Here is a 24534-nt window from a genome sequence, read left to right on the forward strand (position 1 = left end):
AATTTAATGTAATTTTTAAACCTGCCTCCACCCCCTCCCATTTAGGTTCAATTGGATCCTGATCATTTGTTTTTAAAGACACAGGTTGTAGGTTACCAGTATTGTTGCTGCTGCACAATGGCTGGCACATTTGCCAACTTAACAGTGACTACACTCCACACAGTAATTCATTACATGAAGTTCTTCGGAGACATTTTCATAACATGACAAGATGATTTATAAATACACGCATTTCAGTACTTCCCGTTATTGAATTAACTTCTCTGTACAAATTTATTTTTGCAACTTAGTCAACATTTATTTAAAATTTTACACTGGTTATATTAATTCTTTGTAGATTCCCACAGTGGAGGGATGCATAGAAGGGATAAATATTCCACATATATAAGATTTCTAACACATGCATAGCAGGATCACAAAACATGCGTTAGTGGACACTCGGTTGGAATTTTCAGTATATAGCCAAGGAGGGGAAGATGGGAACAGAAGCAAGTGGTGCTGCCGATCCTACCCTGATCCCGAATCTCTCCAGCAGGTAGGGTGGCCAACCGTTCATTGCTTGGAGACGGAATGAAGCAGGAGGCCTTCCATCAGCTGGAATGGTCAAACAGCATGGTACCACTTTTAAAGGCAGTGTGCACCAGAACCCTACTTCAAGCCTCCTTTCACACCAGCTTTAACCAGCTGATTCTCAACCTCCAATCAGCAGTGCAACCCTGCCATTGAAAGAGGGCCGAGAGGACACAGAGACAGGGGTGGTGAAGGTCGAGTCAGTAAGGCAGAGGAAAGATCCTATGTGATCCGACGGTTCAGTAACGACTCCCCACATGTTCTCCTCCAGGTTAACTGGGCAAAGCAGGAGATACTCTACACCAGGGACAGAAGGAGGAGATATCCCCGCCTAAACAAGCATGCCTGGATGGAAGTAGCAGAGGAGGTCGACAGCCGTGGGATCATCTGGACATCTTGGCTGCAACATAAAAGCATAGAAAATAGGACGGGGGGGGGGGGCATTCGGCCCTCTGAGCCCGTTGCCCCATTCATTATGCTTTATCATCTAACTCAGTAACCTATTCTCGATTTCCCCCATATCCTTTGATCCCTTTAGCCCCAAGAGCTATATCTAACCCTTTCTTGTAAACATACAATGTTTTGGCCTCAATTGCTTTCTGTGGTAATGAATTCCACAAGCTCACCACTGTCTGGGTGAAGAAAGTTCTCCTCACCTCTGTCCTAAATGGCTTACCTTAGACTGTGACCCCTGGTTGTGGACTCCCCTGCCATCGGGAACATCCTTCCTGCATCTACCCTGTCTAGTCCTGACGAAGGAGCTAGACTCCGAAAGCTAGTGATTCCAAAGAAACCTGTTGGACTTTAACCTGGTGTTGTAAGACCTCTTACTGTGCCCACCCCAGTCCAACGCCGGTATCGCCACATCCTTTTTAGTCCTTCAAAACTCCAGCGAATGTAATCCTAACCGACTCGATCTCTCCTCATACGTCAAGTCCCATCATCCCAGGAATCAGAAACAAAAACAGAAAATATTGGACAATCTCAGCAGATCTGACAGTATCTGTGGCGAGAGAAGGGAGCTAACGTTTTCAATCTGGATGACTCTTTGTCAAAGCTAGAGAGAACTGGAAATAGGATTAGATTTATACTGCTGTGGGGGAGGGACGTGGAGCAATGGGGCTGGATCAAGGGCCAGTGATGGTGGACAATAACAAAGATGTTGTGGACAAAAAGACAAAGGAAATGTAAATGGTGCTGATCATGGTTAAGGAGGGTGCGGATAGAGGCACACTAAGAGATCAGAATGTGTTAATGGCAGAACAAAGGCAAGTGGTGTGTCAAAGGACAACTAGGAACAGGGAACAGCTGGCTGAAGTGGGTGGGGGGGGGGTGAAGGGAAACAATGGTGAAGGAAACACAGATCAATGGAAGAAATTAAAATAAATTAAAATAAATAAAAATGGGGTGCTGGTGGAGGAGAGTTAACAGTCCAAAGTTGTTGAACTCAATGTTAAGTTCAAAAGGCTGTAACGTAGCTAATTGGAAGATGAGGTGCTGTTCCTCCAGATTGAGTTGGGCTTCACTGGAACATGGTAGCAGGCAAAGGATGACATATGAACAAGAGAGCAGGACGGTGAGTCGAAATGGCAAACAACAGGAAGGTTTGGGTCCTGCTTGCGAACAGACTGAAGGTGTTCTGCAAAGTGCTCACCCAGTCTGCCGTTAGTCTCTGTAATGTAGAGTAGAGTAAACTGTATTGGGAGCAGCAAATGCATTAGACCAGATTGAAGGAGGTGATTGTGAAGCGCTGACTCACTTGAAAAGGGTGTTTAGGCCCTTGGATGGCAGGCAGATAGGAGGGAAAGGGACAGGTTTTATAACTTCTGCGATTGCATGAGAAGGTGCCGTGGGAAGAGGGTGGTGTCGGGGGTGATGGAGGAGTGGACCAGGGTACCTTGGAGGGAACGATCCCTGTGGAATGCTGGCAGGGGAAGCGAGGAGAAGATGTGTTTGGTGGTGGCATCATGCTGGAGTTGGCCGAACTGGTGGAGGATGATCCTTTGCATGTGGAGGCTGGTGGGGTAACATGTGAGGATGAAGGGGACCCTATCCTGGTTAGAGGAGGGAGTGGAAGGGGTGAGAGCAGAGGTGTGAGAGATGGGTCAGACAATGGTTCAGACAATGATCCTCACTGTTAACAGCCATCTCTTTAGTGGGTATCCCTTGTTGCCAAGATTAAAACTGTGGACTTCCGGGTGCGGCTATGCAGAGCTAGGTCGCATATTCGGTAGCTCCCGCTTGGAACGGACTTTTGGGCTCTTTTACAGGGTCCCCACGGCATTTGTTTGACATTTCCCGGTGTGGGAAGAAGACTGCAGCATTCCCCTGACAGTGTCCCCCAGAAATGTTATGTCTTTTGGTTACCAGACCCGGCAGAAACAGTAAAAGATTTGGCTTGAGCTGCAGGAATAGACAAAGGCCTCTTCCAGCATGCAGGCGGGGGAAGGGCAAGCTTAAAGCTGCAATCTGACTTGACTCTATCAAAGGTGAATTCTAGCAGCAGAGGGAACAACTGTGAAAAGATCTATCAAGGCCATTGAAGAAGCAGGGACGAGGCTTCCGGTGGCGGCCATGGAGTAGGAGGTCGCGCATTCGGCAGCTCCCGTCTGGAACGGACTCTCAGACCTTTTTCAGGAGTTTCCATAGACTTTTTGGGGCAGACTGGTGAAGCAAACACTGCCAAAAGGATTCCCTCTCGACTTCCGGTTGCGGCTATGCGGAGCTAAGCCGCACGATTCGGCAGCTCCAGCTACCACGGACTTTCGGTCTCGTTAGAGGAGCCCCAACTGAACTTTTTTTTTTTTTTTTGACGCAGCCCGTGGGGAAGGGAAGAGAGAGGTCCCCCTCCAACTTCTATGAAACGGACCAGAAGTGTAACGGCCAAAGGAGCAGCACTGGAGCAACGGGAGAAGCGAGGGAAAGAAAACAAAATGGCGGCGGCCAGGGACAAAGGGGAGCTGCAGGAATTCATCAAGCACTGCTTCGAGGAGCAACGCGAGGAGATGTTGGCGCCTATGCTTTCGGCAATTGAAGGACTCGGGATCACCCAGAAGGCCCATGAAGCTAAGATCCAGGAGGTACAGAAAAGAGTCAGTCAGAACGAGGACGAGCTCGTGGGCCTGGCGGTGAGAGTGGAGCAGAACGAGGCGCTACACAAGAGGTGGGCGGGAAGACTCGAAGACCTGGAGAACAGGTCGAGGAGAAAGAATCTGTGAATCCTGGGTCTCCCTGAGGGAGTGGAGGGGGCTGATGCCGGGGCATACGCGAGCACGATGCTCGAGGCGATGATGGGCACGAAGGCCCCTTCGAGGCCGCTGGAGTTGGACGGGGCACATCGGATGCTGGCGAAGAAGCCCCAGGCAAATGAGCCGCCAAGGGCGATGGTGGTGAGGTTCCACCGGTTCACGGAGAGAGAGTGGGTCCTGAGATGGGCCAAGAAGGAGCGGAGCAGTAACTGGGACAATGCAGAGATCCGAATATACCCGGACTGGAGCACGGAGGTTGCAAAGCGGAGAGCGGGTTTCAACCGGGCCAAAGCGGCGTTGTACCGGAAAGAAGTGAAATTCGGAATGCTGCAGCCAGCACGACTGTGGGTCACATACAAGGGCCAACACTATTACTTCAAAACGCCTGAAGAGGCGTGGACCTTTGTACAAGCCGAAAAGTTGGACTCTAACTGAGGGTTTGTGAGGGTGGGGGGGATGTTTTGGGGTTTGATGTGTGATGGTTGTTGTATATAGGGGGTCAATCACGCGCAGGAAATGTTACATGGGCTGGGGGAGAGAGACAAGGCCACGACAGGAGCTGCGCCAGAGGGGGCGGAGCGGGCTTTAGAAAGGCGGGAAGGGGAACGAAGGAATGCATATGGATTGGGAGACTCCCAAGCGGGGAGGTCAATGGGACGACGGGGGAAGCCGGGGTCAGCAGGCGTCAGCTGACTTACAGGAGTGACATGGGGGGAGCAGAAAAGCTAGACGGGGTCTAGCGGGAGGGGAGGGGAGGGGGGGGGGGGGAGAAGGGTTGCTGCTGCTGCACTGGCCAAAAGGAAATGGGACACAGAGGAGGTGGTCGGGACGGGGGTCCCCCCCTCTGGGGGACCGGAGGGTGAGGGAGGTGTGGACACGGGACTGGCCCAGAAAAGGAGATGGCTAGTCAGTGGGGCGTGGGAGGGGGGGGGGGGTGAGAGCCCCTACAATCCGGCTGATAACGTGGAATGTGAGGGGCCTGAATGGGCCGGTGAAGAGGGCTCGAGTGTTCGCGCACTTAAAGGGACTGAAGGCGGACGTGGCCATGCTCCAAGAGACACACCTGAAGGTGGCGGACCAGGTCAGGCTAAGAAAGGGATGGGAAGGACAGGTATTCCACTCGGGACTGGACGCGAAGAATAGAGGGGTGGCAATATTGGTGGGAAAGCGCGTGTCATTCGAGGCCAAGACTATTGTAGCGGACAATGGAGGGCGATATGTAATGGTGAGCGGTAGGCTGCAAGGGACGTGGGTGGTGTTGGTAAATGTATACGCCCCGAACTGGGATGATGCAGGATTCATGAAGCGCATGTTGGGCCGCATTCCGGACCTGGAGATAGGAGGCCTGATAATGGGAGGGGACTTCAATACAGTGTTGGATCCAGCACTGGACCGCTCCAAATCAAGGACTGGAAAGAGGCCGGCGGCGCCCAAGGTACTTAGGGGGTTTATGGATCAGATGGGGGGAGTGGACCCATGGCAGTTTGCAAGGCCGCAGGCCAGGGAACTTTCTTTCTTCTCCCATGTACACAAAGCCTACTCCCGGATAGATTTCTTTGTTCTGGGTAGGGCGCTCATCCCGAGGGTGGAGGGGACGGAGTATTCGGCTATAGCCGTTTCGGACCATGCCCCGCACTGGGTGGAACTGGAGCTGGGAGAGGAGAGGGACCAACGCCCGTTGTGGCGGCTGGATGTGGGACTGCTGGCGGACGAGGTGGTGTGTGGGAAGGTGAGGGGGTGTATCGAAAGGTACTTGGAGGCCAATGACAACGGGGAGGTGCGGGTGGGGGTGGTATGGGAGGCGTTGAAGGCGGTGATCAGGGGCGAGCTAATTTCCATTAGGGGTCATAGGGAGAAGACAGAGGGTATGGAAAGGGAGAGGTTAGTGGGGGAGATTTTGAGAGTGGACAGGAGATACGCAGAGGCCCCGGAGAAAAGATTACTTGGGGAAAGACGACGGCTCCAGACGGAGTTTGACCTGTTGACCACAGGGAAGGCGGAGGCAGAGTGGAAGAAAGCGCAGGGGCGACCTACGAGTATGGGGAAAAGGCTAGTCGGATGCTGGCACACCAGCTCCGTAAGAGGATGGCAGCGAGGGAAATAGGGGGAGTCAAAGATGGAAGGGGAGCCACGGTTCGGAGTGCGACGAAAATAAACGAGGTATTCAAGGCCTTTTATGAAGAGCTGTACAGATCCCAGCCCCCAGCGGGGGAAGAGGGGATGAGACGATTCCTAGATCAGCTGAGATTCCTGAGGGTGGAGGAGCAAAAGATGGCTGGTTTGGGGGCACCAATTGGGTTGGAGGAGCTGAGCAAGGGTTTGGGGAACATGCTGACAGATTCCCGGTGGAGTTCTACAGGAAGTACGCAGACCTGTTGGCCCCGCTACTGGTGAGGACCTTTAATGAGGCAAGAGAGGAGGGGACCCTGCCTCCGACAATGTCGGAAGCGACAATTTCTTTGATCCTAAAGCGGGACAAGGACCCACTGCAATGTGGATCGTACAGGCCGATCTCGCTCCTCAATGTGGATGCAAAGTTGCTGGCAAAAGTGCTGGCCACGAGGATCGAGGACTGTGTCCCGGGGGTAATCCACGAGGACCAGACGGGATTTGTAAAGGGCAGGCAACTAAACACCAATGTGCGGTGGCTCTTAAATGTGATAATGATGCCATCGGAGGGAGAGGCGGAGATAGTGGCAGCTGTGGGCGCGGAGAAGGCCTTTGACCGAGTAGAGTGGGAGTACCTCTGGGAGGTGCTGCGTAGGTTTGGGGTAGGGTTTATCAATTGGGTTAAGCTCCTTTACAGAGCCCCGATGGCGAGTGTAGTGACGAACCGGCGGAGGTCGGAGTACTTTCGACTGTACCGAGGGACGAGGCAGGGGTGCCCCCTGTCTCCCCTGTTGTTCGCATTGGCGATCGAACCATTGGCCATGTCATTGAGGGAATCTAACAAATGGAGGGGGGTGGTCCGAGGGGGAGAAGAGCATCGGGTGTCGGTATATGCGGTTGACCTGTTGCTGTACGTGGCGGATCCAATGGAGGGGATGGTGGAGGTCATGCAGACTCTAAGGGAGTTTGGGGAGTTTTCAGGCTATAAGCTCAATGTAGGGAAGAGTGAGCTCTTTGTATTACAGGTGGGGGACCAAGAAAGAGGGATAGGGGACCTACCGCTGAGGAGGGCAGAGGGGAGCTTTCAGTATCTGGGGATCCAGATAGCCAGGAGTTGGGGGACCCTACATAAACTGAATCTGATGAGGTTGGTGGAGCAAATGGAGGAGGATTTCAAAAGATGGGACATGTTACCGCTCTCGCTGGCGGGTAGCGTGCAGTCGGTCAAAATGGTGGTCCTTCCAAGATTTCTGTTTGTGTTTCAGTGCCTTCCCATCGTGATCACAAAGGCCTTTTTTAAGAGAGTAGGCAGGAGTATTATGGGGTTTGTGTGGGCAAATAAGACCCCGAGAGTAAGGAGAGGGTTCCTGGAACGCAGTAGGGACCGAGGAGGGTTGGCGCTGCCAAACCTGGGGAGCTACTACTGGGCAGCAAATGTGGCGATGATCCGCAAGTGGGTTATGGAGGGAGAGGGGGCGGCATGGAAGAGGATGGAGATGGCCTCCTGTAAAGGAACGAGCCTGGGGGCGTTGGTGATGGCACCGCTGCCACTCTCGCCGACAAAGTATACCACGAGCCCGGTGGTGGTGGCAACGCTAAGCATCTGGGGCCAGTAGAAACGGCACCGGGGTGCAATGGGAGCATCGGTGTGGTCCCCGATCAGGGGTAACCACCGGTTTGTCCCGGGGAAGATGGACGGGGGGGTTCCAGAGCTGGCATCGGGCGGGGATTGGAAGAATGGGGGACATGTTCATCGACGGGACGTTTGCGAGCCTAGGGGCACTGGAGGAGAAGTTTGAGTTACCCCCGGGAAATGCCTTTAGATATATGCAGGTGAGGGCTTTTGTGAGGCGACAGGTGAGGGAATTCCCGTTGCTCCCGGCACAAGAAGTTCAAGATAGGGTGATCTCGCGTGTATGGGTTGGGGAGGGCAAGGTGTCGGAAATACACCAGGAGTTGAAAGAAGAGGGGGAAGCGCTGGTAGAAGAGTTGAAGGGTAAATGTGAGGAGGAGCTGGGGGAGGAGATCGAGGAAGGTCTAACGGCTGATGCCCTAGGTAGGGTTAATTCCGCCTCCTCATGTGCCAGACTCAGCCTGATACAATTTAAGGTGGTCCACAGAGGGCACTTGACGGGGGCGAGGTTGAGTAGGTTCTTCGGGGTAGAGGACAGATGTGGAAGGTGCTCACGGAGCCCGGCGAACCATGTCCATATGTTTTGGTCATGCCCGGCACTGGAGGGGTTCTGGAGAGGAGTGGCGGGAGCAATATCTCAGGTGGTGAAAGTCCGGGTCAAGCCAAGCTGGGGGTTAGCAATATTTGGAGTAATGGGCGAACCGGGAGTGCAGGAGGCGAAAGAGGCCGGCATTCTGGCCTTTGCGTCCCTAGTAGCCCGGCGAAGGATCTTGCTAATGTGGAATGAGGCGAAGCCCCCCAGCCTGGAGAAATGATATGGCTGGGTTCATAAAGTTGGAGAGGATTAAGTTCGCCTTGAGAGGGTCTGCGCAGGGGTTATACAGGCAGTGGCAACCGTTCCTAGACTATCTCGCGGAGCGCTAGAGGAAGGTCGGTCAGCAGCAGCAGCAACCTTGGGGGGGGGGGGGGGGGGGTGGGTGGAGGGGACGTCCTGGGAGGGAAGGGGGGGACGACGACGACGACTGCCTGGGAGGGTGGATGAGCAAGAGATAACATGAAGAGTTGGGGAAACTGGCACGTACGGGTGAGGGCCAGTGTACAAAGCTGTGTAAATATATAATTTTGCCTTGTATATATCTTGCTCTGCGCGATTTCTCGTTTATTTTTGTTACGGGGGGGGGGTTATTGTTTGTAAGGGAGAAAAATTGTGTTAAAAAACTTTAATAAATATATTTTTGAAAAAAGATTAAATCTGTGAAGGTGTATAAAGTGAGATAGGGAGGGAGGTGTGTGGCGGGGCAGTGGGAATTGAAAAGCTCAGGGACCTGGGAATACCTCGGTAGGCGGTGTGGCTGCCTTCTGAGAAGCATGCACACACCTTCAGAATCCATTGGGGATGATGGTAGACCAGTCGCAGATTACGGAATGGAATTCCTGCCCGTTAACTAAGGCCACTGGTGGTACTGCTTCCCTGAATTCTTGGGGTAGCTTATGCTCTGTCTGTAAACCCTTGCTGCAGGATATCTTTGCTCTGCATTGGTTCCCTCTTGTAGGCTCCTCTATTATGTTCAGCCACTTTCCCATCCCAAGGTTGTTGCGGCAGATGGCCAAGCATTGCTGCTGTCTGTATCATGTGCCCTTGTCTCCCTCCCATTGAGTTTCTCCTCACTGGGGAGCTCGCCTCCTGGGTGGATGAGGCCCATGGCAGTTGGAGACTACCGACCTGAAAGGTCACTCTGCCTGTTCTCTTAATACCCCACCCCCTCACAATGCACCCTTATGCCAACTGCCAGATAGGCATTATGGAGACCTGACCCCAGACGCCTGAAAGCGTTCCCCTGCCTCAATACAATGGCTGTAGCCATACAGTTGAGGCCTTCCCAGAAAGCACACAGGTTGCCGTTTGCAGCATTTACCTCAGCTGCTACTTGTTAAATATCTGTTGGAGCACTGAAGCCCTGTGGATTCCATGCACCTCCCATAACATTCAAATGGAGCCCTAAAATATAATTTCATTAGATGTTTAATTACCGTAACTAGCTATCAATTGCCATTTTACCGAAAATGTGCTCAGTTCACACTTGTTATGGGCCAGGGTTTAGAGAACCCCAAAGTGTATCATGGAGTTCACCTGCCCCACAACTTTTAATAGATTGTGGTATGGGGAGCACACGGCCCACTCTAGAGGTGTGGTACAGCAGAAATGGAAAAGTATTTTTTAAAACAAAACAATGTTTATTCTATGAACTCAAGTTAACCTTTTTAAAACAAACAGTGAATATCTTAGCAACCATTATTTCAAAGATAACCCCCAAAGAATACAACACTAAGCAATCCTTTAAGCTGACTTTTTAACATCCAAAAGACTTAACAACCATTAAACAGAAGCACATCAGGGTTTACACTCAATACTGAAAACATTTAAATTTCTGAATTCACCAAATGATCAAGAGATCGTCCTTCATGGCAGAGAGATCAACAGTACAGCTGCTTTGGCTGACTTCAGCTGCAACAGACTGAAAAATGAAACCAAAAAGACAGACACACCCAAGCTTTTCTCAAAATGAAACTAAAAAGCAGAACCAGAGCTCAGCTCCACCCACACACTGACATCACTGCAATAACATGAGCAGTCAAACATTTCTTAAAGCGACATTCTCATGACACACTTGAATTGCTGTCTGCCACTGGTGGTAAAATATACATCCAGCAGGCCTTTGTAGTGCCCTACTCACACCAACTTATGCCACATTCTCCCCCCACCTTCCAGACCATCCCCAAAGGGGCTGGAAAATGCTGGCTGTAGTTCATACTATCCAGGAGGAAGGTGTGGATAATTGTTTCACCTGAGCAATTCTACAGTTTTACCTGCAAGGAGGTCAGATATTTTCGCCAGCATTGAGGGGGCAGTATATCAGGCACTGATCTTTCACCTCAATAAAGTCAGACGAGATGAAAGTCTCCTCTTTAAGGATTTCACAGAAAGCGGGGTTGGGAATTTTCAATCCAGTTTCCAGTGGACATTGGTTGACAGTACTAAATTAGCAATTTCACTCTTATTATTGCTGGTTTAAGAAATGGAATTAGAACAGAGAGCTGCAGTAGTTGCGGAGAGGCTAGCATTGAGAATTATTACTGTCCTAAAAAGTCAGAAACTTGTTTCTACATCCAACCATGTCACAGAAACAGAAAATAGGAGCAGGAGGAGGCCATTCAGCCCTTCGAGCCTGCTCTGCCATTCAGTTTGATCACGGCTGATCATCCAACTCAATAGCTGAATCTCACTTTCCCCTCCATAATTGACTTAGGAGAACATGCTGCGACACCGTATACCCAAAATGAATACTATTCCATTCCATTAACACGCCTCCATTAACGAGGGGGACAGCCGTTAAACAAAATTTTTAGATCAGTTAAATTTAATGCAATAAGCCTGCCTTACCTTCCCCATCAGCAGTGAGGGTCTCATATGAGTCCCATCGGATTAATGGATCAGCAGTGTTATAATCCACAGTTACACCATGATCATTCTGGAGATGCTCGGAACCTATAAAAGGAGAATATATTTAGCATGACATTTACAATTCCATGCAAACTATTCATTGGCGTAAATGCATTCTTGACAGCACCCGGCTTACTCCAACTGATAGATACCATGGATTGTTTTCAACATGCAAGAAGGTGCAACTTAAACTCATTGTGAGATACTAACAAAAAGATAGTTGCAGCTGTTGGAGAATTAAAAATAAACTGTTTGAAAGGAAAGCTCAAAAAGGAAGTTTCAGAGCTTGGATTAATGATGTATTTAATCCAGGATCCCACAAGAGTCAGCACACACCCATAGTTGTGGTCTGCATCACAGTTATCCAGTAAGACCAGAAAATTCAAAATATACAATTTCTAAATGAAATCTCTAATTATGTTCAACATATATAAATATAACTTTCTCATTTGAGACAGTTTTGAAAATAATAAAAGGTTACTGGTGGATATCAGAAAACTCTCAAGAGTATTGTTGGCTCCAAATTCCATCAGTTTGAAGTGTTTTTCACAAATCAAGACATCAATATAAAAGCAAACATTGGACGGAGACGGAAAAAGGAAAATGACAACTTATACCTTAGTTTGCACAGTAAAACTTCACATTGAGAGTGAGCTCTTAGTTTTGATTTACATGACCGTTTTTACTCACCCTTTTTAATTTTCCTTTCTACATACATGTTATACTGAGAGGATGCAAACTAATGTCCTTAAATCTTTCTTGCTTATCTTCTACTAATTCAATAACATAAGCTTTGCACATCCTGACTTCACCTCTGTCTAAGTTACAGTGAGCTACCAGCCCAGGCTGAGATTCCAGTAGGAGGGGTCACAAAATTCACAACACCCTCAGTTTTGAAAGGGTTTCCCTTACTATTTTAAAAGGTTTCATTCCTACACATTGCTTGCCAGAAGGTTTTACTGGAGAAAATGGAAGATGACTGGGAAATATCACAAATCTTCTCATTCCACATGCTCTGTTGATGATATTTGAATGGAAGAAGAATTGTCTTGTTTTGGTCCCCAAGGCTACTTCTTACCAGGGCAGTCATCGCTTGGGCGGTGGTTACACAATTAATTACTGCCGTGGCCAACAATAAGGAAACAGATGATAAGATAGCATTTGACTGCAGAACAGGCAGAGATGTGACAAGATCAATTTCCACTCAATATTACAATTGTTACAAGGCAAGTTTTTAACATTTACTCACACAAACTTTAGTTGCACGGTAGACACTTGAATATCAGTCACTCTACGTGCTTTTCAGACTTCAAATGTATTTGCAATGCTCTGCTCACAGGGCAAAGCAAGCACAACAAATCAGAGTAACTCAAACCATTTAACATTAAAAACATTATGATGGACGATTTGGATCAGTGAATATTGAAGGGAAGGGTCAAGAAGAAAGTCAAAGGATCCACAAAGCTGAGACCTACTACCAACTTGGCCAATATGTCATGGGAGTGTCCCTTTAAGAAATGTTTTGTCTTATCACATGGCTTCAGTGATGTAATTGTGTGGGTGGAGCTGGGCTGTGGCTCTGGGTATTACTTTCATTGGTGAGCTGGGAGGTGTGTGAATCTGAGTTTTTTGCTTTCATTTTCACATTTGGCTGCTGTATTCAGACAGACAAGTACCTTGGAGTCTCTCTGCATTTTAAAAGCTGTTTCCAGATTATGTGATAACTTGAAAATAAATAACTGCTTTCTGGAAGGAATTCAAACCTGATGTTTTGAAAAGGAAACAAGAGCATCCATACCAGGTCTTGAGTGCTGTGTGCTGGGCCACACCTTTGAAAAGGGGTTTCTGGTTTATGGGATCTTGTTACTAAATTGGAACAGCTTAAAGGGGGAATTTATTAAGGGTTATACATAGGTTACGATAGCTGTGTGGGGTATTTATGTTTGTTATTGATAAAAATGCTTACTGTGTGTGTTTATAAAAATGTTAACTAAATTTGTAGAATAATCTTTGTTATTGATTAAAAGTGCTTAAGGTCTCTGTTGAATAACACCTGAAAGGTAGGCCCTTGTGCTCCCCGTAATCAAAATTAACAGTTGTAGATCAGGTGAACTCCATGATATACTGTGGAGTTTTCTAAACCCTGGCCCATAACAAATAATTGTTGCTTCCCCCGCCCAGATAGTGCAACATATGACCTCCAGATATAGTCCTTAAACAGATGTATGAAGTAAGAAGGCAGGGCGACTTCTAACAAACATTCTCTTTGTTTCTGCTGGAGACTGCCAAGAATCAGCAAACCTCAATCAGAGGAAGATTTGCAGTTATATAGCATTTTTCACAACTTCTGGATGTCCGAACGTCTTTGACAGCCACAAAAGTGTGGTCACTGTCGCAATGTAGGAAGCATCACAGCCAATTGACACACAGCAAGCACAAACAGTAGTGTGATAATGACCAGATAATCAGTTGTTAGGTACTGGTTGAGAGTTAAATATCAGGTAGAATAATGAAGTCAATGTTGACAGCAAGTTGTAAATTGTGATGATAAACTTTATGGTAATACATCCTTTATGTTAGCCTTTGCTATCTCTTTTCATATTATTTTTACAGAATGTGAGACTGCTGGCTAGGCCAGTATTTGTTGCCCATCTCTAACTACTCACAAGAAAATGGTGATGAGTTGCCTTCCTGAACTGCTGCAGTCCATCTGTAGTAGATCCACCCACAGTGCTGTTAGGAAGGGAGCACCAGGATTTTGACCCAGTGACAGTGAAGTTATAGCAATATAGTTCTAAGTCAGAATGGTGTGTGGTCAAAAATAACTTTTTCAAAACTCCCACAAAACTTCTGAATAGTAACTAATAAAAGTATCAATCATCCAGGCCATCTGAAGTTACAAACATTACAAACCACAAACACTTGAAACCACTCGACATCTGTCATTGAAAAGTGTGAAATTGACCGCAGAGATCAGAGTCTGGGCTGTCAATCAAACAATGTTTCCTTTGGGGAGCAGGTGTTCTGTTATTCTAATAGATGTCTAGGCTCTTGCCAAGCCTCATTATGTATGCCTAAAACTGACTATTAATGGCCTCTGCCGTGTTCGAGGAAGCCACCCGATAAATCACATCAGAAGAAGCGGAGGCGGCTGCTGCAGGGGAGAGGGGTGGGGGGGGGGGGGAAAGAGAGTGGCATTGTCAGTTTTCATTAGGAATACATTGACAGAGCTAGATTCTGGGTCAGAAGGGGCTCAAACAGATAAAATTTACAATGTAATTTGATGTTTTTTTCTTTTGTTCCCCAGGCCTTTCAAAGTATCCTAAGGCCTCCCTTGATCTGGGCGTCGTTTCCAACTGCTGCAAGACCTCTTCCATCTGTCCTCCTCTCTCCGAGTGCCGGAGCTGCTCCTAATCACAGGCTTTAACCCCATTAACTGTCATGGACTGTCCCCACAGTCCCCAGCTGCACTCTGATTAAATATCAGGGCCAGCTGTTCTTCAAAACTATCAACAGATTAGAAAAGCATAAGACATAGGAGCAGAATTAGGCCACTCGGCCCATCGAATCGGTTCCACCATTGAACCATGACTGATATTTTTCCCTGGTCTTGTATTCTAGCCCTCTCGACATGAATGCTAACATTGCAGTTGCCTTCCTAACTGCCGACTGAACCTGCGCGTTAACCTTGAGAGAATCGTGAACAAGGACACCCAAGTCCCTTTGTGCTTCTGATTTCCTAAGCATCTTCCCATTTAGAAAATAGTCTATGCTTCCATTTCTTCTTCCAAAGTGCATAACCTCACACTTTTCCACATTGTATTTCATTTGCCACTTCTTTGCCCACTCTCCTAGCCTGTCCAAGTCCTTCTGCAGCCTGCCAGCTTCCTCAATTCTACCTGCCCCTCTACAGATCTTTGTATCATCTGAAAACCTAGTAACAGTGCCTTCAGTTCCTTCCTCCAGATCATTAATGTATATTGTGAAAAGTTGTGGTCCCAGCACCGACCCCTGAGGCACAGCACTAGTCACCGGCTGCCATCCTGAAAAAGACCTGTTTATCCCCACTCTCTGCCTTCTGCCAGTCAGCCAATCCTCTATCCATGTCAGGATGTTACCCTTAACACCAAGGGCTCTGAACTTATTTAACAGTCTCCTATGCGGCACCTTGTCAAAGGCCTTCTGGAAATGTAAAAGCATAGAAGGAAAAAAGATTTGAAGAAGTCTTTGTTCAAAAGTGTGACAAATGAGGCAAGTGTTTTGATTGCTGTGAATATTTGACAACCTCAGCAAAGCATTTTTGTCTCTGGTGAATAATTTATTGGATTCATTTGTGGTCACAACACAGACAGCATTAAAATTAAGCACTGCTTTATCTAGTTGTAGGGGAAAAAAACTGATATAGAGGCAGTATTAATACGCAAATATCAACTGTTTACTGTGATCATTACAGACTAATTAGCATCCCAGAACAGACTTGGGTATAGTTCACATTACTGACCCCATTATTTTATGAAAATCGTCCTCTTAATAGATGATAATCCTTCACTAAATAATCTATCACTAACAATGTTGAAAATAAATTCCTTGATTCCCATCTCTTATTTCACCTTTCTGAATACAACCTTAAAATCTATTCCTAAATGAACAGTGCTGAGGAGATAGGGGCTAGTTTAGCACAGTGGGCTAAACAGCTGGCTTGTAGAGCAGAACAAGGCCAGCAGCGTGGGTTCAATTCCCGTACCAGCCTTCCCGAACAGGCGCCGGAAAGTGACAATAAGCGATTTTCGTTTCATTTCATTTCATTGCACATACCTTGGATTTTCTCTGGACTGGCTGAGAATACCAGCTCAATCTTCCCATATTCAGGAAATCTGTCATCTAGAATAAAATTGTAGAATTAAATAACTGCTACAGAACCAGAAATTTCAATTATTTCGATTTAGAGGAACTTTTGTGGAGATTTTTTAGCCTAATTGGCGACCATTACAAAAAGACTCTAGATTTGTGTATAATCCAAAGAATAAATTGAATGCAAGAAACATCTTTGAGACTAGGTTAAAGGGACAATATAATTGCCAGTTGCTGTTCTGTGATGTTTTGGTAAGAGTAAGCATGCAAGGGGAAAATCCTCCTTTTTAAGTGAATACTGACCATTGCTCCAAATTAACTGAAGCCCTTTCGTAATGCTGGAAGTGCTTTGGAATGACTGATTTTTCTCTGATTCGCACTGATTTTAAAAACCAAAAAAAATTGCAGCACACAAGTGGACATTTTTGGATCAATACATAAATTGCACAAATACATGGCATTTGTAAATTTTTCTAACTTCCCACGTCTCTCAATATTATGCACCATTCATTGTGCTGAGAGACAGGAAGCAATAAACACTCACAATTTGTTTGCATGCTTGTTTTAGTAGGGTTATGTGTTTGAATCACAATCTCAAACAGAATTGCAAAAGAATCATGATTGGTGACACAGCAGGTCCCTGTCAGTTTGCTCTGTAATGGATTAGCGCAGTGGCTAGCACTGTTGCTTCAAAGCTCCAGGGTCCCAAGTTTGATTCCCGACTTGGTCACTGTCTGTGCGGAGTCTGCACTTTCTCCCTGGGTTTCCTCCGGGTGCTCCGGTTTTCTCCCACAAGTCCCGAAAGACGAGCTGTTAGGTAATTTGGACATTCGGAATTCTCCCTCTGTGTACCCCAAACAGGCGCCGGAATGTGGTGACTAGGGATTTTCACAGTAAGTTCATTGCAGTGTAAATGTAAGCCTACTTGTGACAATAAAGATTATTATTATTAACGGGAGGTGTGAAAAAAGAAGCAAAGGGAAGCAGGCCCTCCAATTCTTTTCACTGTAGCAAAGTTATCACAGACTGTTCAGAATGAAAACTTATAGTTAAGTACGGTTTAACTTTTAGTCTACATTTAACTCAGAGACACAATTCATGGTAGCATATGGGTTTCAACAGCGTACCTTTATTTGCATTGTCCAGGTCCTCCTTTCCGAACACAAACCCAAAACCTTGGATAGAACCTGTGTGAAACTGAAGCCGGAATATAACATCTCTCGTTGCAGAACGGTACTTCTTGTGGTAGCATTTAACCTGTAACCAATTAATTTTCTCATGCTGAATATGTAATACCAATGATCAAAGTTGCACACTTTACAGAAGATTACACAGGAAAATCAAATCCAACAGTAATTTATCAGATTGATCTCAGAAGTGGAAAAACTTTCTTGTAGTGTGTAATTGCTTCCCATGATGGACAGTCCTCCATGCAATACACTCAGATGATTTGCCTTTTCAAACAGCTCAATCTGCACATTTACTTTGCTGTGTTTTTTAAATTAATTCTTTCATGGGATGTGGGTGTTGCTGGCAAGGTCACTATTTGTTGCCCATCCCTGAATGCCTTTGAACTGAGTGGCTTGTTAGGGCAGTTGAGATTTAACCACATTGCTGTGGATGTCACATGTCGGCCAGACCAAGATATCCTTCTCTAAAAGATGTTTTTTTTTTACAACAATCAATGATAGTTTCTGAGACTTGCTTTCAATTCCAGCTTCTTTATGAATTTAAGTGAAATTGCACCAGCTGCCCGATTCGGGGGAACCATAGATTTGAGCCAGGGAAGTGGGATGGAATTTTTTGGAGATGGGAGGAGAAAGGAATTGGAACACTAATAGATTTATTTCTTGGGGGTCGTTTAGCGGGATTGAAGGAGCTGGGAGCGAAGTATGGGCTGGAGCAGGGGGAAATATTTAGATACATGCAGGTTCGAGACTTTGCCAGTAAGGAGATACAGAGCTTCCCAGTAGAGCTGGCTTCCACATTGCTGGAGGAGGTGCTGACGACAGGGGTCTGGAGAATGGGGTAGTATCGGCGGTTTCCGGGGATATTTTGGAGGAGAAGGTGCCACTAGAAGGGATCAAGGCAAAGTGGAAGGAAGAGTTGGGAGAGGGTATGGAGGAGGGGTTCTGGTGTGAGGTGCTCCAGAGGGTGAACGCCTCTATCTCGTGTGCGAGGTTGGGGCTGATACAGCTGAAGGTGGTGTACAGAGCGCACCTTACAAGGGCGAGGATGAGTCAGCTCTTTGAGGGAGTAGAAGATGTGTATGAGCATTGCGGGGGAGGTCCCGCAAACCACATTCATATGTTTTGGTCCTGTTCAAAGCTAGAGGATTACTGGAAGGAGGTGTTTAGGGTAATCTCTAAAGTGGTGCACGTGAAACCATCGGGAAGCCATATTCGGGGTGTCGGACCAGCCAGGCTTGGAAACGGGTGCGGAGGCAGATGTTGTAGCCTTCGCCTCATTGATCGCCCGAAGGCGTATCCTGTTAGGGTGGAAATCAACCTCTCCACCCTGTGCCTTGGCGTGGCGGGGGGACCTGCTGGAATTCTTAATGCTTGAAAAGGTCAAATTTGAACTGAGGGGAAGGATGGAGGGGTTCTACAATTCATGGGCGTTATTCATTATGCACTTTTGAGAATTGGATCACATCGAACATTAGGGGGGTTGGGGGCTGGGAGGGTTGGGGGGAGGGGGCTGTAAAGTGTTAATGGTGACTATGGGTGATTCCTGATTCCTTTTTGTCATTTGTTTATGTTAACATGCGGGCCAATGTCTGGGGTTTGGTGGGAGGATGGGATTGTTGTTATTGATATGGAGATTGAAATTACATTCGTTACTGGTTATTGTTTATTGTTGGGTGTAAATTTGGGAGCAAATGTGAAAAAGGAGAATAAAAAAATATTTTATAAAAAATTCCACCAGCTGCCTTGATGGGATTTGAACCCATATCCGCAGGGCATTAACCCCGGCCTCCGGATTACTAGCATAGTGACAATACCATGATGCCACTGTCTCCCCTGTAAAGTAATGAAATCTCTTCAATTGTCCTCTTCAGAACTTGAGTTTGAGAGATTGTTACTGAAGTTGTCTGCCATTCTTGTGCATTGTTACTGTAAACAAACATTATTAGAGTTGAACTTGATATTCCTGTCACTACCTAACCCTTGCCCCTATATAAACATTCCCAGTTCCTTGATGGCTTCTTGTAGCTTGGGTGCGCACCATTCACTGCCCCCACTGTCCTTTGAAAGGCAAATGTTCCTACTGCAATATGGCAGACAGAACTGTTCACAATAGTCTTATATGAGGCCAGGACAATGCTAATCTATGCAATCATGATCACTCCTGGGATCTAAATACCACTAACTTGGATTTCTATAATGCCACTAATGTAATGAAACATTTCAAGATATTTCAGAGAAAATGTAAAAATGAAACCCCGAGTTACATTTGGTTGAATTTGGGCAAATGGACAAAGGCCTGGTAAAAGAGGTAGGCTTGAAGGACGGTCTTAAGAGGAAAGTGAGGGAGCGCAATAGATAGGTTTGGGGAGGGAGCTTAGGGTTTAGTTAGGTTTGGGGAGGGAGCTTAGGGTTTAGTTACCTGAATGCACGGTCAGCACTCGTGATTTGATTAAAATCAGGGAGGCTCAATGGGCCCGAATTAGAGGAATGAACATACCTCAAAGGTTAGGGCTGGAGGAAATTATAGAGGTACACTGAGCACCCAGGTTCGACCCCGGTTCACTGTCCGTATGGAGTTTGCACATTCTCCTGTGTCTGTGTGAGTCTCACCCCCACAATCCAAAGATGCACAGTGTAGGTGGATTGGCCATGTTAAATTGCCTCTTAATTGGAAAAACTTTAAAAAGAGGTAGCGAGAGGCCAGGTGGCACTACCAGGGTGCCAGGCTGACACCAGCAGTGCCAGGGCATCACCCTGTCCAAATGGCATGCAGTTGGGGGCTTCTAGTTCCCTGGGAGACCCCCACGAGTGCCGTCCCATCTGGTCCCTGTTTGTGGGGACCCGTGCTGAACGGCATTCGCCTGAGGTCTCTGAGGCGGAGGGGTTGAATCCCAAAGCCTCAGGTACCTCAGGAATCTACACATTAGAGTGAGGCTTACTGCTTCGCTCTAATATGCAGTTTTGCTAAAAGGTGATCCTGCCCATTGTGGGCACGATTCATATCGCAATGTCTTGCAAAATTGCATTGAAGCGTGTAATGCGTTGCGAGCCAGGTAGATCTTGGGAGCGGGGATCTCCCGGCTTTCAACTGCCACACTGCGCTGCGTTGAACTGCTTTTCAGGCACAGCATGGCTGGAGGATCGCGCACTTGAAAACAAGGAAAGAATTTTAAAATTGAGACTCATAGAATTTACAGTGCAGAAGGAGGCCATTCGGCCCATCGAGTCTGCACCGGCTCTTGGAAAGAGCACCCCACCCAAGGTCCACACCTCCACCCTATCCCCACAACCCAGTAACCCCACCCAACACTAAGGGTAATTTTGGACACTAAGGGCAATTTATCATGGCCAAACCACCTATCCTGCACATCTTTGGACTGTGGGAGGAAACCGGAGCACCCGGAGGAAACCCACGCACACACGGGGAGGATGTTCAGACGCCGCACAGACAGCGACCCAAGCCAGAATCGAACCTGGGACCCTTGAGCTCTGAAGCAATTGTGCTATCCACAATGCTACCGTGCTGCTTAGACATTGCTTAGTCGGTAGCCAATAATGAGGAAGGGGTGATTAACTGCATTGATGGTTTCATACACATCGAGAAGGACAAGATGGGATAGTTTTCCTTAGTCACATTTCTGACTTTGATGAGAGTTTTGCTACAGGTGCGGTAACCTGATTGAAAGGATTCCAACGTAGAGGTCCAGGAAAATCAGGCAGAAACTTGGGAGGCAACAACACATCAAGACTCTGGAGTGAAAAGCGAGATGAGGCTGTAGCTACGTCAGTGGACTGACATGCAGCTTTCTGGAGGAAAGGGATAACAAGGGAGGATTTCAAAGAGAGAGACAGAAGCTGAGGAGAGAGAACCCTTAACAATGCTAGTTTACATGTGGGCTAGGAAGGTAAGTACCAGTTTAGTGAGAATAGATTCAAGAGAGCAGGAATGGGGCTCAAGGAGAGGCTAAGTTCAGAGAGGGCATGATGGTAGGAAATAAATTAGAGAAATACACTGAGAGGGAACACTGGAGGAAATTTGGGCTAGGGGATGGAAGGGAATCTGACAGAGAGAGCTGCTCGGATATTCTCAATCTCGGTGACAAAGACATCCAGGAGCTTCTTGGACATTTGGAGTCAGGGGTGGAGGTGGCTGTGGAGGGAGAAAATGGCTTACATCAGAGGAAAGACTTCACGGGTGATCGCAACAACCCAGCATGATCCTGACATTGAGCAGTTTTCGCAAATGAGAGCAGGACTGGATAGTCATGGCAAATTTAGCAGTGAATGGCAGAATATTTCACAATATCTGTCGGCATCCCTTGCAGAGATGAGAACCATACAATGGGAGCAGCTGAGGTGGGAGAGGGAGGAACAGCTTAATGAACTATCCTGCTCATGACCCACCCAATGAAACATGAAAAAACTGCTTTTATACAGCAACTTTTACTTAAAAACAGAGCCTAACGCAGTGGTTCCCAACCACTGGGGTGCCCTTCCCCCAATTGTGCCGCAAAGAAAGATTCACAATGATACAAAATTTATGTCATTAAACTAAAACTAGCCTGAGTCTTCAGCTCTGCAGTTGGTTTCTCCAAGACCCATTGAATCCTGGGTCTCCCACAAGTGTGTCAGATGGGAAAGAGCCGCACATGCATGGTTTAGATTTTTATGTTGGCTAAGCCCATGATCAACGGGACTCAGAACTGAAGACAAAGGTGCCATGTGTCTGCACAAAAAGCTGAAACTCAAAATGGGTGTAAAAACCCTGGTAAAAGGGTGGCATGGTGGCACAGTGGTTAACACTGCTGCCCCACAGTGCTAGGGGCCAGAGTTCACTTCCGACCTTGGGTGACTGTCTGGAGCTTATATGTTCTCCCAGTGTCTGCATGAGTTTCCTCCCACAGTCCAAAGAGGTGCAGGTTAAGTGGATTGGCCATGCTAAATTGCCCCTTAGTGTCCAGGGATGTGCAGGTTAGGTTTCGGGCATTGGGCGAGTGAGTGGAATTGGGTTAGGTGTTCTTTTGAAGAGTCAGTGCGGACAAAATAGGCTGAATGACCTTCTTCTGCTCTGTAGGGATTCCATGATTCTATAAGTGAGAGATAGGGAGAGGTTAAAAAAAAAACAGGAGAGATGACAGCGGGAAATTAAAAACAAAGTTCCCAGCAAAGGAAGAAGACAGAGAAAATAGAAGGTGTGGCTCAAAATATTTTAGATATATAAAAGGTTGGGAACCTAAGGCACGTCATAGACAGGCATATCTGAAATGAAGACTGAGCCAAGAAAGGAGAAAATGGCAAACACAATCAAAATTTGACCCAAATTTTTTTTCAGATTTTTAAAAGGCAAGTTTGGTAGAGAAGCGGCAGGCAGTGCGTTCAGAGAGAGAATTCCAATTTGCTCCCTTCACTGTATCACACACTTTTCTGAAATGCAAATAAGTGCCATCATTGGCAACCCTCAGATAAATTAATACATTCCAACTTTGAAATGACAAATTTGAATGTTTTGACAGGACAGAATGGGAGAAATTTCCCATTTTTTATATGATTAATATGATGCATTCTCTGTGGTGTTGTGTCATATCTTAAAAAGTTTAAAATCTAATTTCTGAAATATTTGGTGGGTAATATAGATGCAGTTCCAAAAACGGCACATAAAGTACAATCAGATCGTTCACTCAAGCTAACATCAATCTTTCAGTGTAGACAGTCAAAAAGAAAGAAATATACATATTACTTACTGGGCACTTCATCTTTCTGATTACAGTTTATGCTATATTTTATCTGAAAATAAACAATTTTCTCATTCTATCAATATACTGATGAAACTAGCAATAAGGCACGTTTACAAGTTTCAACAGTTGCAAAGACAAGCACATACATGCTTTCTTTAAAAAAAAAAAATCAGGTCATTATGCTAAAAGCCTCCAATTGATATTTCACCTGAATCTAGGTGAGCAGCAAAGTAGGATCAATTATAAAATTGTTCAATCACTAAACTTACTGAATCACTGAGCATTCTACAATGAAGATTCTGCACTATGTTCACATGAGGCTATATGCAACAAAGCAGAGGAGAAGAAAAGGTTTCTCTGTGTCACTAGTGATCGATTCACCAAAGTTTGTTCTGCCTGACTGCCAGCCCCTCTCAACTTTTGTCAATCAGTAATTCTAATTTTGCAAGCTGTCATGACACCAGGTTTGTGTGTATTCTGGCATGCATTTCAACTACTCCTACATCTCCATGTTCTTGCGAAACTGTTGCAACTTAGCACTGCGCCACTACAAGAATCGAGAGAGCTTAGACGACAATCATAAATCTCGGCTTCCAAGCTAAGGCCCTAAATCATCAAGCGGGCAGCATGATCAAAGACCCCTCCCATCCGGCTTACTTACTCTTCCAACTTCTTCCATCGGGCAGGAGATACAAAGGTCTGAGAACACGCACGAACTGACTCAAAAACAGATTCTTTTCTGCTGTGACCAGACTCCTAAATGACCCTCTTATGGACTGGCCTCATTAACACTACTCCCCTGTATGCCTCATCCAATGCCGGGTTATGTGGTTACATTGTGTACCTTGTGTTGCCCTATTATGTATTTTCTTTTATTTCCTTTTCTTTTCATGGACTTAATGATCTGTTGAGCTGCTCGCAGAAATATACTTTTCACTGTATCTTGCTCTACGTGACAATAAACAAAATCCAATCCAAGTAATGTCTCCAGAAAAGCATGATACATTTCTGGCTCTACACTTTTCGCAATCTCATCCTAACTGGAAACAGGACAGGCTGTTAGCAATCCTTCCAATGATGAAGGATCCTTTTCGGTCATTTTATGTTATGATATCACAAATCACAAAATAAATTTTCTCTCTTGGAAACATAACTCATATACCCTTCAAGTCCGGTGGAAAAGAATTGAGTTATCGAGGTCTCTAGTGCAGGGCTCTCCAAACTGTCATCTTAATGGACTGCTGCACCATGAAGCTTTGCATAAATAATAACAAAAGATGAAAATTGTGAAAGGCTAACAGTTTGAAAAATGAATTTAGCAAATTTTCAAATTGAAAAAAAAATAATTCAGCAACATCTACTATTTCATGCAGTGTGTTTTTCTCACTAGCTTACTGGGCATGTTTCTCAACTACAAAGATTTTCTCTTTTCCACATTGAAAAAAATCTGAATTATATTGGCAGAAGTTATTCTTGTAAATGATTCCTGTTTAACCTTCACAACCTGTGTCCGTTACCTTACCCATGCGGAATGCGAACGTCGTTTCTCCTCACCAGCCTGCTCTGCTGCACCTTTCATAAATTCAAACTTGCTCAAGCTCTAAGTTGATCATATTAGATCTGCAGCATAAAGCCCCAGACTAAATCCTGTCATCTTGGTCTCTGTGACTTTTATTTGTGACCTAGCCTTCCAAAT

The 24534-nt window shown here is 46.3% G+C and overlaps 1 protein-coding gene across 5 annotated transcripts in view; it reads right to left on the bottom strand.

The window, feature by feature from the left end:
* Nucleotides 1-24534, bottom strand: part of LOC140425043 (tensin-3-like) — a 666087-nt gene that overhangs the window by 147040 nt on the left and 494513 nt on the right. For all 5 annotated transcript variants that reach the window (XM_072508833.1, XM_072508834.1, XM_072508832.1 and 2 more), the window contains 3 exons: nt 17041-17170; nt 15878-15943; nt 11003-11107 (listed from right to left, as the gene is read on the bottom strand). In XM_072508833.1, coding sequence (XP_072364934.1) covers nt 11003-11107; nt 15878-15943; nt 17041-17170 — 301 coding nt within the window. The remainder of the gene's footprint in view (nt 1-11002; nt 11108-15877; nt 15944-17040; nt 17171-24534) is intronic.

Source organism: Scyliorhinus torazame, chromosome 6 (assembly GCF_047496885.1).
Source record: "Scyliorhinus torazame isolate Kashiwa2021f chromosome 6, sScyTor2.1, whole genome shotgun sequence".
In the NCBI taxonomy this organism is placed as follows: Eukaryota; Metazoa; Chordata; class Chondrichthyes; order Carcharhiniformes; family Scyliorhinidae; genus Scyliorhinus; species Scyliorhinus torazame.